Source organism: Onychostruthus taczanowskii, unplaced genomic scaffold (genome assembly GCF_017590055.1).
Source record: "Onychostruthus taczanowskii isolate IOZ18803 unplaced genomic scaffold, ASM1759005v1 scaffold15, whole genome shotgun sequence".
In the NCBI taxonomy this organism is placed as follows: Eukaryota; Metazoa; Chordata; class Aves; order Passeriformes; family Passeridae; genus Onychostruthus; species Onychostruthus taczanowskii.
This window is the reverse complement of record NW_024498685.1, coordinates 11,726,438-11,740,006: the sequence shown is the minus strand read 5'-3', so window position 1 is coordinate 11,740,006 and position 13,569 is coordinate 11,726,438. Positions and strand designations below refer to the sequence as shown.

At 44.6% G+C, this 13,569-nt stretch overlaps 2 protein-coding genes across 3 annotated transcripts in view; both read right to left on the bottom strand.

Moving 5' to 3' along the window:
* DERA (deoxyribose-phosphate aldolase) overlaps positions 1-1,924 on the bottom strand; it is a 47,524-nt gene extending 45,600 nt beyond the window's left edge. For both annotated transcript variants that reach the window (XR_005952215.1, XM_041398772.1), the window contains exon 1: positions 1,844-1,924. Coding sequence is in view for 1 of the 2 variants with exons in the window: in XM_041398772.1 (XP_041254706.1) it covers positions 1,844-1,874 (31 nt within the window). In the remaining variant the exon portion in view is untranslated. The remainder of the gene's footprint in view (positions 1-1,843) is intronic.
* A 1,940-nt stretch (positions 1,925-3,864) lies between these two features.
* LOC121332902 (serine/threonine kinase receptor associated protein) lies at positions 3,865-11,490 on the bottom strand. The gene is made up of 10 exons (XM_041398811.1): positions 11,291-11,490; positions 10,122-10,257; positions 9,326-9,407; positions 8,993-9,065; positions 8,255-8,351; positions 7,078-7,215; positions 6,575-6,711; positions 5,891-6,040; positions 5,149-5,214; positions 3,865-4,809 (listed from the first exon to the last, which is right to left on the bottom strand). The coding sequence occupies exons 1-10, from the start codon at positions 11,400-11,402 to the stop codon at positions 4,742-4,744; spliced, it is 1,059 nt and encodes a 352-aa protein (XP_041254745.1). The 5' UTR covers positions 11,403-11,490; the 3' UTR covers positions 3,865-4,741.
* Between the last annotated feature and the right edge of the window lie 2,079 nt (positions 11,491-13,569).

The following is a 13,569-nucleotide window of genomic DNA, read 5'->3' as shown; positions in this document are numbered from 1 at the left end:
TCTTACCACTAGATGTCTCTGTTAGAAAACTCTAATTCTACACAAAGCTGTGTGGGAAACAGAGCAAATCACCTGAATTAGTGTTAAAGCTGCTGGCACAGGCTTGTAAAACCTTCAAAAGCTGAAGTGCCTGAGTGACAAAAGCAGTGAGCATTGCTAGCAACCATGAAAGATAAAGGTAAGGGTTTATTTACCCTGTTCTTTCTGAGTACTGCTACCAGCTAAGGTACAGCACTAAGACATGTTAAGTGCTGTGTTTAGCATGCTGCTGTGTTTCAGGCACATATTTAGAGGCAGAGCAAATGGCAGGCAAAAGCAGTTCTCTCTTTAAAGCAGGCAGCATAAGGCAGAGGCTGGAAGGTGCCACTTAAACACGGTGTCAGCCTTTCCTACCCCTGCCCTGAACACCTAACCCAGCTCCTTTTGACCACAGCCTGTTTAAACAAAGATCCCTGGGAAGGGATGGCAACAAGTATCAGAACTGAGCTGACTTCACCTTCGAGTTTCTGGATTCCCCACGCATGAACTAATTTAAAGCTTGAATTTACTAAGAAAAAGCATGACACACCTTTAGTTTAAAGGAACTGGAGTGTATTTGCAGACTTTTGTGCTAGCTGTTTTTCCTAACAGCGATGTTTTTTCAACTGCATTATAAATGTTTGTTTAATTCTTGGGATGGCTGCAGTTGAAACTCCCCTGTCCCTAGGAGCAGCTCATCAAAGAGGACATCAGAGAGCAATTAGACAGCTCACTTTTGAAAGTAACATTTCCACAATTTCAGTGACTAGAAGCACAGCTCTCCCTGTCCATCCACAGGCTAATCATCAAAACTGCATGTTGGCTGTGTGAAAAGTGCCTGTGCTGGTTCTCATGACAGGCATGTGATGCCACAATCTCCTGAACTCTGCTCCTGCCAGCTTTGAGACCTCTGTGTTCCACAGCAGCTGGCCTTTGCTCCCCCTCTTCCATGAGGCCACCCCTGTGTCTCCTCCACTTCATTATCCATCATAATGCCCAAATTATCGCACCTTGGAGGCAGACTGCAGCAAGTGTCACTGCTTCAATTCATCCCACTGCTGCAGCTGGGTTTTGCTGAGGAAGTTGTAGCACTTTCCCCTTCCCCAGCAATGAGGAGAAAGGCAACTCCAGCCAGGAAAAGGCAGAGGAAGTCTTTCTCTGCCTTATCTCAGGCACAGCCACCTTTCAGGCCCAGAAACCAGCTGCAAACACCTGGAAAATCCTTACCACTCCCCAGAGAGCCAGCAACAGGGAGAACGAACAGAAGAGGTGGAGTCTCGAGTTTGCAAATCAGAGCCCAAATTAAGTGGTTTTAATCTCTTGGTGAGAAAGAGGGGAGGAAGGTTTATCCCGTGAGAACCAGAACGGTGTGCAGGAGAGAACCAGGTCCGGGTTTGTGACAGGACCAGGGCTGTGGGGCTGTCCTACAACCTCTGACCCTGCAGGTCTGGGTTTGTGACACAACCACGGCTGTCCTACAGCCTCTAACCCAGCAGGTCCGGCTTTGTGACAGGACCAGGGCTGTTCTACAGCCTCTGACCCTGCTCGGAGCCCCTCAAGCCAAAGCCACGTGTGTCACGGAAACTCGTGTTTAACCCGCAGTCCCAAAGTCTCTCCCGGTTACCGATCACGGGAGTAGGTCAGAACACGCACAGGAGCCCCAGTGCTGTTCCTGTTTCTGCTTTGCAGAGGAACACGGTCCCGCAGCCGCCGGGGGGAGGCTCGGCCGGCCGCGGGGAGCCGGCACCGCCCCGGGACCCCCGCCCCAGGGACCCGCAGCGCCCACCGGGGATCCCCGGCCCCGCTCGGTGAGCTCGCCGCTTACCCAGCTCGGTGCCCGGGTTCCGCCCCGCCATGGCCCGCGCTGCCGCCCCCGCGGCCCGGCTGGGCGGAGCTCCGGGCAGGCTCCGGGGGGACCGCGCCGGGCACGGAGCTCCGCCGCCACGTGGGGACCGCGCCGGGCGCGGAGCTCCGCCGGCACGCGGGGACGGCGCCGGGCAGGGCTCGCAGCCACCGCTGACCCTGGGGATGTTCCTTTCCTCTGGAAGTATATGGATATTCCGTCCCGCTGGAAACGCTGAACTTGCTGTTGGCGTGGGGATGAGTCGAGGCACTGTCCAGTGTCTTCGTGTTGACTCAAGGAGGAGCTGGTGCCACACGTACACACGGGGTTAATAAAGCTGCCAGCCTGTAAAACTTCTAGTGGTGCCTGCAGAATGAAATTCTGGTAACAAAGCCACTGAAAACCTCATGGCCTTTACATTTTTTTTTTTCCAGATCTGTGAAAACCCCATGAAGTCTCATGAAAAATATGATGTACATTGTTAATATTGACGTTTAGATGAAACAGTTTCCAATTTAAAGAAACCTCAAACTCACAACGGCATCAGGTAAAGCAGGAAAGGGCTATAGCTCTGAAACCTGAGAACAGTTTTCTTTTTTACTTTTCCCATCCAAAACTGCAAGTGTGCTTTGAGAAGCAATGGTTTGAAAGACAGCAGTCACTCTAGAAACATATACCATTTGCACTGTGTACTTTAGGACCTGTCAAAACAGTCCAAAAATTACAAGCTTTCAAGCACATGTGGTGGTGCATCCTCCTCCTCCTCCTTTTCCAGGCCACAGTGTCATCTAAGAAATACTTGTAATGCCTTGGCCTTGACAAACAGCACTGGCTCAGCTCCTCTTGAGCTCATCAGAAACACTGTCTGCTCATCCAGGAACTGCTGCTGGCTAGTGAGATCTTGTTTTATTTAGGAACAGCCTTGGAAATTATTTTTATTGCCCCAACAGCATAACATCCCTGTTCCCACACTTTCAAACTAAGTGCAGATCCTAACTGTGTCTGGGATAAAACACTGTTACCTGTCTTAAGTAAATTCAGCTTGTAAGTAAGGTTAAATCCTAAATTAGGTTAAATATTGTGAAGTGTTTTTACTCTGTTAAATTGTTAAATTTTTAAGTTAGGTGCGGTGAAAGTTAGATGTTGTTCCACAATAAATTGTTAGGTTTAAGGTAGAAGTTAACATTAGTGTTAAGGTTGAGTGCTGGTAAAGCCTAAAAGCTCATTTCTTTTTATCCTCACCCTCACTATCCTTTTGCCACTTAAACACACATCCCCTGTAAAGCCCTCACTATCCTTTTGCCACTTAAACCCACACACACACATCCCTGTAAACAATACTCGGTTCATTTCTGTTTCGATTGCCTGGATTTTGTTTGGTTTTGTTGTTGCTTGTTTTTCCTTGGTGTGCCTTAACTGTCCTGGAAGTAGCAGAGAGAATCTTGCCAAAGAACTTTGTTGTCCTGTCACTTAATATTAAATCTGGGTTTTGCTGATGCCCTTACTGGTGATCAGAATGAGGGACGTGGTTTTCTGGTGAACTTGGGAGTAACTAGGTTAACAGATGAAGTTAAAGGTTTTTTTCCTCAGTTAAATAGATTCTGAGATTCTATTCCAAACCTCTCTATGAAATGCTATAGAGCCTACTGCAAATATGGAATAAAACCCACAGCATTCAAGAAGTTCCACCATGGGGCAAGGTGTTCAAAGTCCTTCATTTTAAACACATCCAATTTATAAATTAAAATTTTTATGCTGAAGTACTAGATATGCAGCCCTCAGAAGCCTTAGTGGAATTAGCAAGACTGAACCATTTAGCTGTAAATCAGACTTACTTGTCTTTAGAATAAAATTCAAATAGGTATAGTCTGCAAAAACAGGACAGTAAGGACAAGTATGAATATGAAAAAAGGTGTGTGAATAAATATACCTCTTTCTCCTTACCACACAGAATGCATTATGTAAAGCTTTCAGCATAACATTAAAGGAAATGACAAGTGGAAGAATGGCAATCATTTTCTTTAATGAAGAAAATATGATTTGTAACCTTGAAAGAGTAACTTTTTTATCCAGTCTGGAGGACTAAACCCAAGCTTGACACAGATTTGCAGCCAGCCTCTGATATTTTCATGTACAACCAAATACTTCAGGCAGCACGTTTAATTTAGGAATTTTCACTGTTTTTCTTTTTAGAGACTCATGTTTACATTCAAACTTTAAAGAATAAAAAAGATACAAAGCTTACAGATCAAAGAACTTGCCATCCTCTGTACCAACACTAAAACATTCTTTTGCTTTCTCTCTGTATAGTACAAACCCAAGATGCCAAGGATTACGTGATTAATGCAGTTGCTTTTCCATGTCATGAACCCAACGCTCAAAAGTGATGTAGGAGTTTGGAGAGGCTTTTTATTTAGACAACTGAAAACAGTTAAACATTCAGAAGCAGCATACAATGAAACAAAACCAGAACCAAATACTTTTAAGTACATAATCCCTTCTTTTCAACTAGAGCCAATTTTTCCAACTTTCAAGAAAAAAAAAAAGGTAAAAGCCATTGTATCTCTTCTTTGTAATAATGAAAACACACTACAATGAGTCTAATTGAGATTGGAGAGACTGGATCTTGGCTTCACACTTCTTTGAAAAGACAGTAGGCAGTTATGCCAAAAAGCCAGCAGAACTCTACTACTTGTCTTTTGGGTTTTTATTTGGATGCTGAGTTCTCTTACAGACAACACCTAGCCAGTTCCACTGCACTCTCATCAATTACTGCCCACCTTTGCCCCTCGGAGGGAGCGCACTCTGCAAGGCTGCTGTCTGTCACTGCTCACTTGATTCAGTCTCGCATGTCCACGTGTCACACAACAGCTGCAGTAATCAGGCTTTCACTTCAGGAGTTGAGCTGTACACTGTATCTGAGTTTTCAGAGGCAATCTCTTCTGCAACTAAATAAAAAGGGTGTTATTTAATTTCGCTTTAGATATAGAAACCAAGGAAATGTTGCAGGGATTGCTTGAAGAGACCGGTTCAGTTTGTTTTCCCATTCAATCTGACCCAGCTGTTCTACCCCATCCGTTGTGCCTGCACAGCTCCACTCACCAGTCTGACACCATATAATCAATGTCAGGCATATTTTTTACTCTTTTCAAAAAAGATCTTTTGAAAAGAGTCAAAAATACCAGGAAGCACTTGAGGGGAAAGTACTTCTTTCATACTAAGGAATGCTGTCATCTTGACTATCTTTTAACACTGAGGCAGTTGAAGCTGACAGTTCAGTTCATTACCTATTTCCTCCTCTGCAGTTCCTGGGAGAGTAGTCCTTGCTTTTGCTGCTTCTGCATTCTCCTCTTCTGCAGAGAAAGAGTAGAAAAACAGTCAATACCTTCAGTTCCACCCACCCACCTTCATTAAAAAATATATATATATTGTAGTTTCCATATAATTCAGTGTTGAGGAGAAACACTTGAGCAAGTAATTCTATTAATGAATATCCACATGTTCCCCAAGCTGAAAGAACCAGAGTACAATATAAAAGAAAACCCCACCCACCTTCATTAAAAAAATATATATATATTGTAGTTTCCATATAATTCAGTGTTGAGGAGAAACACTTGAGCAAGCAATTCTATTAATGAATATCCACACATTGTTATTGCCTCCCTCTCCCCAAGCTGAAAGAACCAGAGTACAGTAAAAAAGAAAAATACCATCCACACTTCTAGAGAGTCTCTCTTTTAGAATTATAGAAGTGGTATCACACATTTCTCATTCTTTAATGTAAAAATACATCAGGCTCTTGGATTAAATACCCACAAAGTGTCTATATTGAAAAAGCTTATGGGTGTGATGTTAACTGCTTACAGAACAGCTACAAAAGTACATCCTTCAGTCTAACAGATATGAGTAGATCAGAAACCCTCAGAAGACAGGAATCACTGCATGAAATTCAGTGTTTAGCACTAATGACATCACTTCAAAAGTGCACACAGAGTTGCCAAGTTTCCCCAAGACCAAGCACACACTTACCAGGAACTACACACTTCCAAAGGCCATAGGTTTTCCCTACTGTTGTCTGCCACAGCCTTAGTGTGCCATCCTCAGAGCCACTTGCATATAACTCTCCATCAGGGCTAAACCTCACGCAGTGAATGGGACCAAAGTGCCCTTTGTAAGATTCTGAAGGGAACACGTCAAGACTGTCAATTTCAAATTTCAGCCAACAACTGAAATTTAAGTACAAACAGATCAGTTCCTGATACAAAACAGAGTTGCCATGAATGGGTGTGTCAGCAATGGCTACTTTAGGCATTTAATAATTAAGATATTAATGTTTCATTAACTGCAAGGAAAAAGGTGCTTAGTTATTCTAGACAAAACTGCAAAGCAAGCCAGCAGCATGGGGTACACATGCTCTGTTCCTTCAACCACTCCTTCCACAAACACTTTTAAATGAGGACTGGATCAGCAAGAAAATATGCTTTTTCTGAAACAAATTTGGCCAACACATCATATTTTCCATAAAATCTTGGAACTGACATATCTAATGAACAGTATGACAATTCAGCATACAGCTATTATTGCAACACAGAATGAGATTTTTTTTTTATGCTATGCTAAGACCTCATTTGAGTACAACAGTTTCATTTACTGGTCATTATTTTACTAACACCTATTTCAGAACTTCTTTATGATTATAGGAGACAAACATACCTAATTCTTCTCCTGTATTATAGTCATATTTATAGAGTTTAAAATCTTCACCACCTGCAACCAAACATTCTTTCGCAGGGTGAAGAGATGCAGAATTGATTGTAGCAGGTGCTTCAAATGATTTAATCTGCTCTAGACTGAGGGAGAAAAGTTTGTTAACGAAATTCACATTAAAGAAAAATCCTGAGACCAAAGAAACTCGTGATTCTACTAACCTCAACTGCTTTTCCTAGAAATAAATTTCAACCCCACAGAGTTTCTGAAACAAGTTTTGATACATGCAAATCATGCTTGTCAAATTAGAAATGAGTTTAGAATAAGCAAAACAAAGCTCACACATACAGAACTACTTTCTGGAATATGTTTAAGCATGTAACTTCCTTTCTTGAAACATCACAGAGATGCCAGTTTTGACAGCTTGGTGACTCTGGCCTTGTACAGCCAGTTTTTACCCACAAAAAGCCCATAACTGCACCTGTAAAAACTGGGAGTTGTGGACTCACGTTTCTGCACTATGAAAAGCAATAGTCTTCCCATAGGTTATCACCAGTATCTGTCCTTCTGGAACATACTCCATGCTGCTCACTGACATTGCCACACTTAGTGACTTCACCTCAGTCATGGTACTCCGGTCCCACAGGCTTAAAAGGAAAAAAAAAGGGAAAAAAAGACTCTCAGAACTTCTGCAAAACAATTTCCACCTCACATCCGTGGCAAGACCTGCATCAAAAAAGGCACCCATCAAGGAATGTGGTTTGACTGCAGAGGTACTTCAGATCTTCAGAGGCTTTATCTGCATTCTCACCTAGGCCAGGATTAAGACACATTCCTTTTTTAAAATACTTTTACCTTTGCAGCTTAATGCCACAACATTAAATGGTATATACACACCATTTAACTACTCAGTGATTCTCCTGGAGATTAAAAATCTTGATTTAAGTCTCCTAAGCAACAGACCTTGAAGCAAGGCTTGAAGATTCTATTCTCTTTTTATTTCAAAAGACAAAGAGTTACTAATCCAAATTTACAGAGGTTCATTGAGGATAATAAGCTTTTTATATAGGAGTGCAAGAAGTATCTAAGCAGAAATTAAATTGTGCTGCTGTGACAAATAAAAATCTTTATTCACTACCTGACTGCTGCATTTCTATTCCTACAGTTTGGAGGAAAACTAACAGGACTAGGTTCCTGCCTATCTTTAACACTAGGAAACTGAAGAAAAAGCAGCAATAGCTCAGGACAGTGTGTACACAAGAGACCTCATCTATAAATTCATCTTCTTCAGGATTAAGAAAAGACAAATTTATTTTATGCTGTTCTCAAAGACCACCTCTTCTTATCAGAGAACACAAGAGACCTCATCTATAAATTCATCTTCTTCAGGATTACAAAAGACATAAATTTATTTTATGCTGCTCTCAAAGACCACCTCTTCTTATCAGGGAGAACACATCTATGAGAAGCAAACATTTATGGGGAAATTAGAACTATTACCAAAATCATCTCTGACAGCAGAGCTGTACCAGGCATGCAGCTACAATAACCTAGGATCAGGATCAACTTGTGTTACTCATATCCTTTACCAAAAGGACATAACTTCATCCTCACACAGTGAGCATGAAGTGAGCATATTGTCACAGAGCATGACAATAAAGAAAAGTCAAAGTTACTTTTTCTTACCGCACAGTTTTATCATCAGCTGAAAGAATCTGTTTGTCATCACTGCTCCACAAGGCCTTTTTAATGCCAGAAGTATGTCCACTCACAACATCAGGTTCTTAAAAGAAAGCCAAATATTTTAATACATGTAAGAAAATGAAATAACATCATGCAGCAGTTTGGGGGCTTCCTTAAGGTACACAGATTTCCATCTAGTAGAGACTGTAGAATTACTTCAGGCACTTAGGACTTTATTTGTACATCTTATTCCAGGAACAATAATAAATAAATGAAGTAAATGCAAACGGTATCTGATTGCCTAGCTTTCAAAAACTTCACTAGGTGAACAGTGATGTTCTCTGGCTTCCTAAAAAGGTCAGTACCAACATGATTTTAAACACACTTGAATATGTGGAGTTGTTTTTTCTCTCAGATGACTACATTTGAATTAATTAGACCAATTTCTAGCATGTCTGCACTGAACTGAAACATGCTCTGCTTGATGTCACATTCCTGGAAGTGTGCAAGATCAGGTTGGATGGGGCTTTAATCAGACCTTAGAAGAGGGTTTGGAACCAGGTGATCTTCAACCCAAGCAATTCTGGGACCCTTATATATCAAAAACTTACGGATATTACATTTGTAAAACAACCTAAAATATTGTTCTTAGTGATTCATGACAGAAATAGCCCCTTAATTTTAGAAGTTTGATTTAACTCAAAAAAAGCCCCCAAAAATCAATTTTAAAAGCAGACTCACCTGCTTCTGGCTTGCTCAAGTCATAGATACGCAAGAGCTTATCTTGTCCACCTGTTAACAGATAATTGCTATCCTGAAACAGAAGTTATAAAGAGTCAACTCTACTTTGAAACAAAACACAGCCTTTGTCTCTGAGTTAAAATCACAGCTTTCTGTCTCAGATAGCCTCTAGCACACTTGTTACATTAACCCTACAATCCTGAAAACGAGCAGCAGTACTTTAGATTATTTACCTGTTAAAATATACAACAAAAGAAGCAAAAAAGTAAATAATAGCAAAACATGCTCAAGAGCTTATTTCCCTGGTGAGTAAGGTATAAAGGTTTCTCATACCTGTGTAAAATCCACACTTTTGACAATGTGTTTGTGAGCCAGTGTGATCAGTTCATCGCCTGACACAGCATCCCACACTTTGCTAAACAGCAAGAGGAAACATTCGTATTTTAGAAGCACAAATCAACCTGGACAGTCAGATGAATTTGTAAGCAATCTTTCCTCATGCTATCACATCATTTTATCCTAATTGTAAATTGTAACCTAGTTAGTCACTAAGAATATTTTATATATTTTTACTAGAGCTTTTTTTGGACTATCCCACCACTCTCCTTTATGCTCTTCTTCAGGACCATGAAAACTAATTAACATTTTAGTCTGAAGACACAGGTGGCTCTTCTCTGCAACTTCATTGACAGAATTTACCCTCTACAAGATTTAACTTGCAAAATATTCATTAAAACTGCAAGCAGCACAAACAACAAAAAACATGGAAGAACTAATTCACTAGAAGTTTCATGTAATAAAAAGAGGCTAAGTGCTAGATGAAAATAAAAATCCCTCTCTCAACTCTTGCTATAACTACAGTGCCAGAGATTAGAGCTGCACAGAAAAGTTAAGTAAACCAGTATATAATTAAGCACATCAAGAAGCAATCACATGCTCATCATGGCACAATTAACTGCAGCTACTTTCAAGAAGATAAAAATCTAGGTTTTAATTTGGCTAGCCAAAAATAAGCTAACAGCTACTAAAGAAAAACAAATGAATCCGTAATTTAGTACAGCTAAGTTGTCCCCAAAGAGCAACAGAATAAAAATCAAAATATAGACCATGAGAACAGTCCATCACTTACGCTGTAAAATCTGCTGCTGCTGTGGCTGCTTTAGTGGCATCTGTGTTCAGGGTGGCACCCCAAACAGCACCTTTATGGCCCAAAAACGTGCCAATCCAGTCTCCCGTGTCCCCCTGGCGCAGCATGGGCTTGCCATCTTCACAGAAAAAAAAACCAGTGTTCAGGTAACATGGTAAAAGAGGGAAGCAGTTTTTTTTAGAAGAAAAAATAATCCCTTGCACCAGCACGTGGAAATACCCCATACTTTACAAAGCCACCCTTTGCAGGGGGCTTTGGCTGTAGAGTTCAGCTGTATTGCTAAACATCAGCTGTACTTGCTGCACGCATCTCAACTGTACTGATATTCGAATGCTACTGCAAATGAGATAAAAAGTTTCCTCATAAAAGTCTGTAACTTTGTGTTAAGATAGAAAGAAGGTAGAAAGGAACATTTCATTTAAGTTTTATTTTTACTTAAGTTTTCTTCAGGTAAGACAGATTTGGTTGGCTCTTTTTTTTTTTTACATTGGAACACTATTATGAAGTCACAAGTATGTAGAAACAAGTCTCATGGCTGCAGTGAGATACGACTAAAACAATGAAGTAGCAATAGAAAGCCTTTCCTATCATCAGTTTTTTCTGGAAGGCTCTCAAAGAGTTATTCACACAAGCTGCAGAGCTGAACTGGAAGCCCTTCAAGGCAGAAAAGGAATGCCCTTTAATACTTATGCATGCAAAAGATGAAAATATACATGCACGACGATAAAATGCTGTTCCCACAGTGAATAAAGACTTCTCATCATGCCGTGTCCAGCAGGGCAAGGCAGCTGCCCCGGTCAAAGCGGAGCTCGCTTTAGCCCCACAGGCGATGGGAACGGCAAGTTTTACCAACAAACCACTCTGGAGACCTCCCAGCCCCTCAGCAGCCGGGATCCCCACGGGGCGCATGCGGGCTCCGACAGCCCCCGGCAACGAAGCACCGGGAAAGAAATCCGGCTGTCCGCTCCCTTCGTCATCCCAGAGCACACCGAGGCGGTGCCACCACCCCGAGTGGCCGGGACAGCCGCCGGCCCGGCTCCCGCCCCTCCGCCACCCCTCGGGACGGCGATGCGCGGCCTACGAGCGGCGGGGCGCCCCCACGCCCACCCCCGGGGCGGGGGATCCCGAACAAAGCGGCCCGTCCCGCTCACCCTTGCAGGCGCTGATGAGGAAATATCCGTAGGGGGTGACGCCGCTGAAGGCCAGGTCCACCACGGGCCGCGTGTGGCCGGAGCAGGTGAGCGGGGTCTGCCTCATGGCCATGGCGGCGGCGGCTGCAGGGGCCTGAGCAGGGGCACGAGTCCGGCGGCCCGGCGGGAGCGGCGGTGGCGGCGGGGGAAGTGACGGGCAGGAAGCGCTTCCCGGCGGACGCGCGTCAAGCGCGGGGGCGCGGCCGCCGCGGCGCCGCCCCGCCAGGGGGACGAGCCCGCGCTGCTCCGCTCGTCCGCTCCGTGAGGGAGCGGTGGGGTGTTCGCTGTCCTGTGCATCCCCCATCCTGCTCCGTGAGGGAGCGGTGGGGTGTTCGCTGTCTTGTGCATCCCTCGTCCTGCTCCGTGAGGGAGCGGCGGAGTGCTCGCTGTCCTGTGCATCCCCCATCCTGCTCCGTGAGGGAGCGGCGGGCTGCTCGCTGTCCTGTGCGTCCCCATCCCTCCATGAGGGACTAGCGGGCTGCTCGCCGTCCTCTTCGTCCCTCATCCCGGCTCCGTGAGGGAACAGCGGACTGCTCGCCGTCCTCTGCATCCCCCATCCCGCTCCATGAGGGAACAGCGGGCTGCTCGCCATCCTCTCCATCCCTCCATGAGGGAACAGCGGGCTGCTAGCCGTCGTCTTCATCCCTCATCCCGCTCCATGAGGGAATAGCGAGCTCCTCGCTGTCCCGTTCATCCCTCATCCCGCTCCATGTGGGAACAGCAAATTTCTTGCCGTCCTCTGCATCCCTCATCCCGCTCCATGAGGGAGCAGGGAGTTCATCCCCTTCCCGTTCATCCCTCATCCCGCTCCATGAGGGAACAGCGAGCTTTTCGCTGTGCCGATCATCCCTCATCCCGCTCCTTCGGGGAATAGCGACCACATCCCTGTCCCGTTCATCCACCATCCCGCTTCCCGAGGGAGTAGCGACCTTATCGCCGTCCCGTTCGTCCTGTCAGGAAAATTAATTCACATACACCAGAGGTTCATGTCCAAAGAGGAGACAGAGGACTCCTGTAACTGTATTGGAATAAAGAGAGAGGTCATGGGCATTTTCCGTGAGGTCTCTCAAATTGTTAGAGCATGCAGCCTCCTTTTTATCCTAATTTCTGGGCTGCATTTCCCTCTCTTTTCCGCATTGGCTGAGGTACTTGAGAGGTATAGACTTCCCCAATCACTTCATGTACACCCCTTTCTAATATGTAGCCCCCCCCTTTTCTTTTTTCCTTGTGTTCTTTTTCTCTAAATCCAGAGGTTTAGCACAGGCTTGAGTGAGTAACAATCTCTGTCAATTCATGAAATTTATGGTTCCCCCTCATTGCTTCTTTTACCTCTCAGTATCTGGCCTTTTCTACCATCAGGCCCACAGTTTGTTTGTAAAGACATCTCCTCATTCCTTTCACAGAATTCACAGAATCACTGAGTTGGAAGAGACCTTAAAGATCATCGAGCCTCAGCATCTCAACTGAACCCTGGCACCCAGTGCCACATCCAGGCTTTGTTAAACACACCCAGGGATGGTGATTCCACCACCTCCCTGGGCAGACGATTCCAGTACTTTATCACTCTTTCTGTGAAAAATTTTTTCCTAATATCCAACTTGTATTTCCCTTGGTGCAGCTTGAGACTGTGTCCTCTGGTTCTGTCAGTGCTGCCTGGAGAAAGAGCCCAGCCCCAGCTGAGCACAGCACCTTTCAGGGAATTGGAGAGCGATGAGGGCACCCCTGAGTCTCCTTTTCTCCAGGTGAGCACCCCCAGCTCCCTCAGGGGTTCTTCACAGGGTTTGTGTTCCCAGCCCCTCACCAACGTTGTTGCCCCCTCTGGAAGTTCTCAAGCATCTCAACATCCTTCCCAAACTTTGGGGCCAGAACTGGACAAGCACTCCAGGTGTGCCCTCACCAGTGCCAGGTACAGGGACAGAGTGACCTCCCTGCTCCTGCTGGCCACACCATTCCTGATCCAGGCTAGGATCCATTGGCTTTCCTGGCCCCCAGGGCACTCTGCTGGCTCCTGTTCAGCTGGCTGTGGACCAGTACCCCCCGGTCCCTTTCTGCCTGGGCACCATAACATTTCAGGGGGTTGTTGTGGCCAAAATGCAGGACTGGGCACTTGGATTCATTAAACTTCATCCTGTTAGCCTCTGCCCATCCATTCAGCTGTTCCAAGTCTCTCTGCAGAACCCTCCAACAGATGGACACACTCCCAGCTTAGTGTCACCCACAAATTTACTAATGAAAGACTC

Coding starts and splice junctions, on each gene's coding strand:
- LOC121332902 (XM_041398811.1), bottom strand. CDS start 11,402: ATGGCCATGAGGCAGACCCCGCTCACCTGCTCCGGCCACACGCGGCCC. Junction 9,408..10,121: donor GCAGCAGCAGATTTTACAGC/GTAAGTGATGGA, acceptor CTTGCTGTTTAG/CAAAGTGTGGGATGCTGTGT. Junction 5,215..5,890: donor TTGGAAGTGTGTAGTTCCTG/GTAAGTGTGTGC, acceptor CTTTCTCTGCAG/AAGAGGAGAATGCAGAAGCA.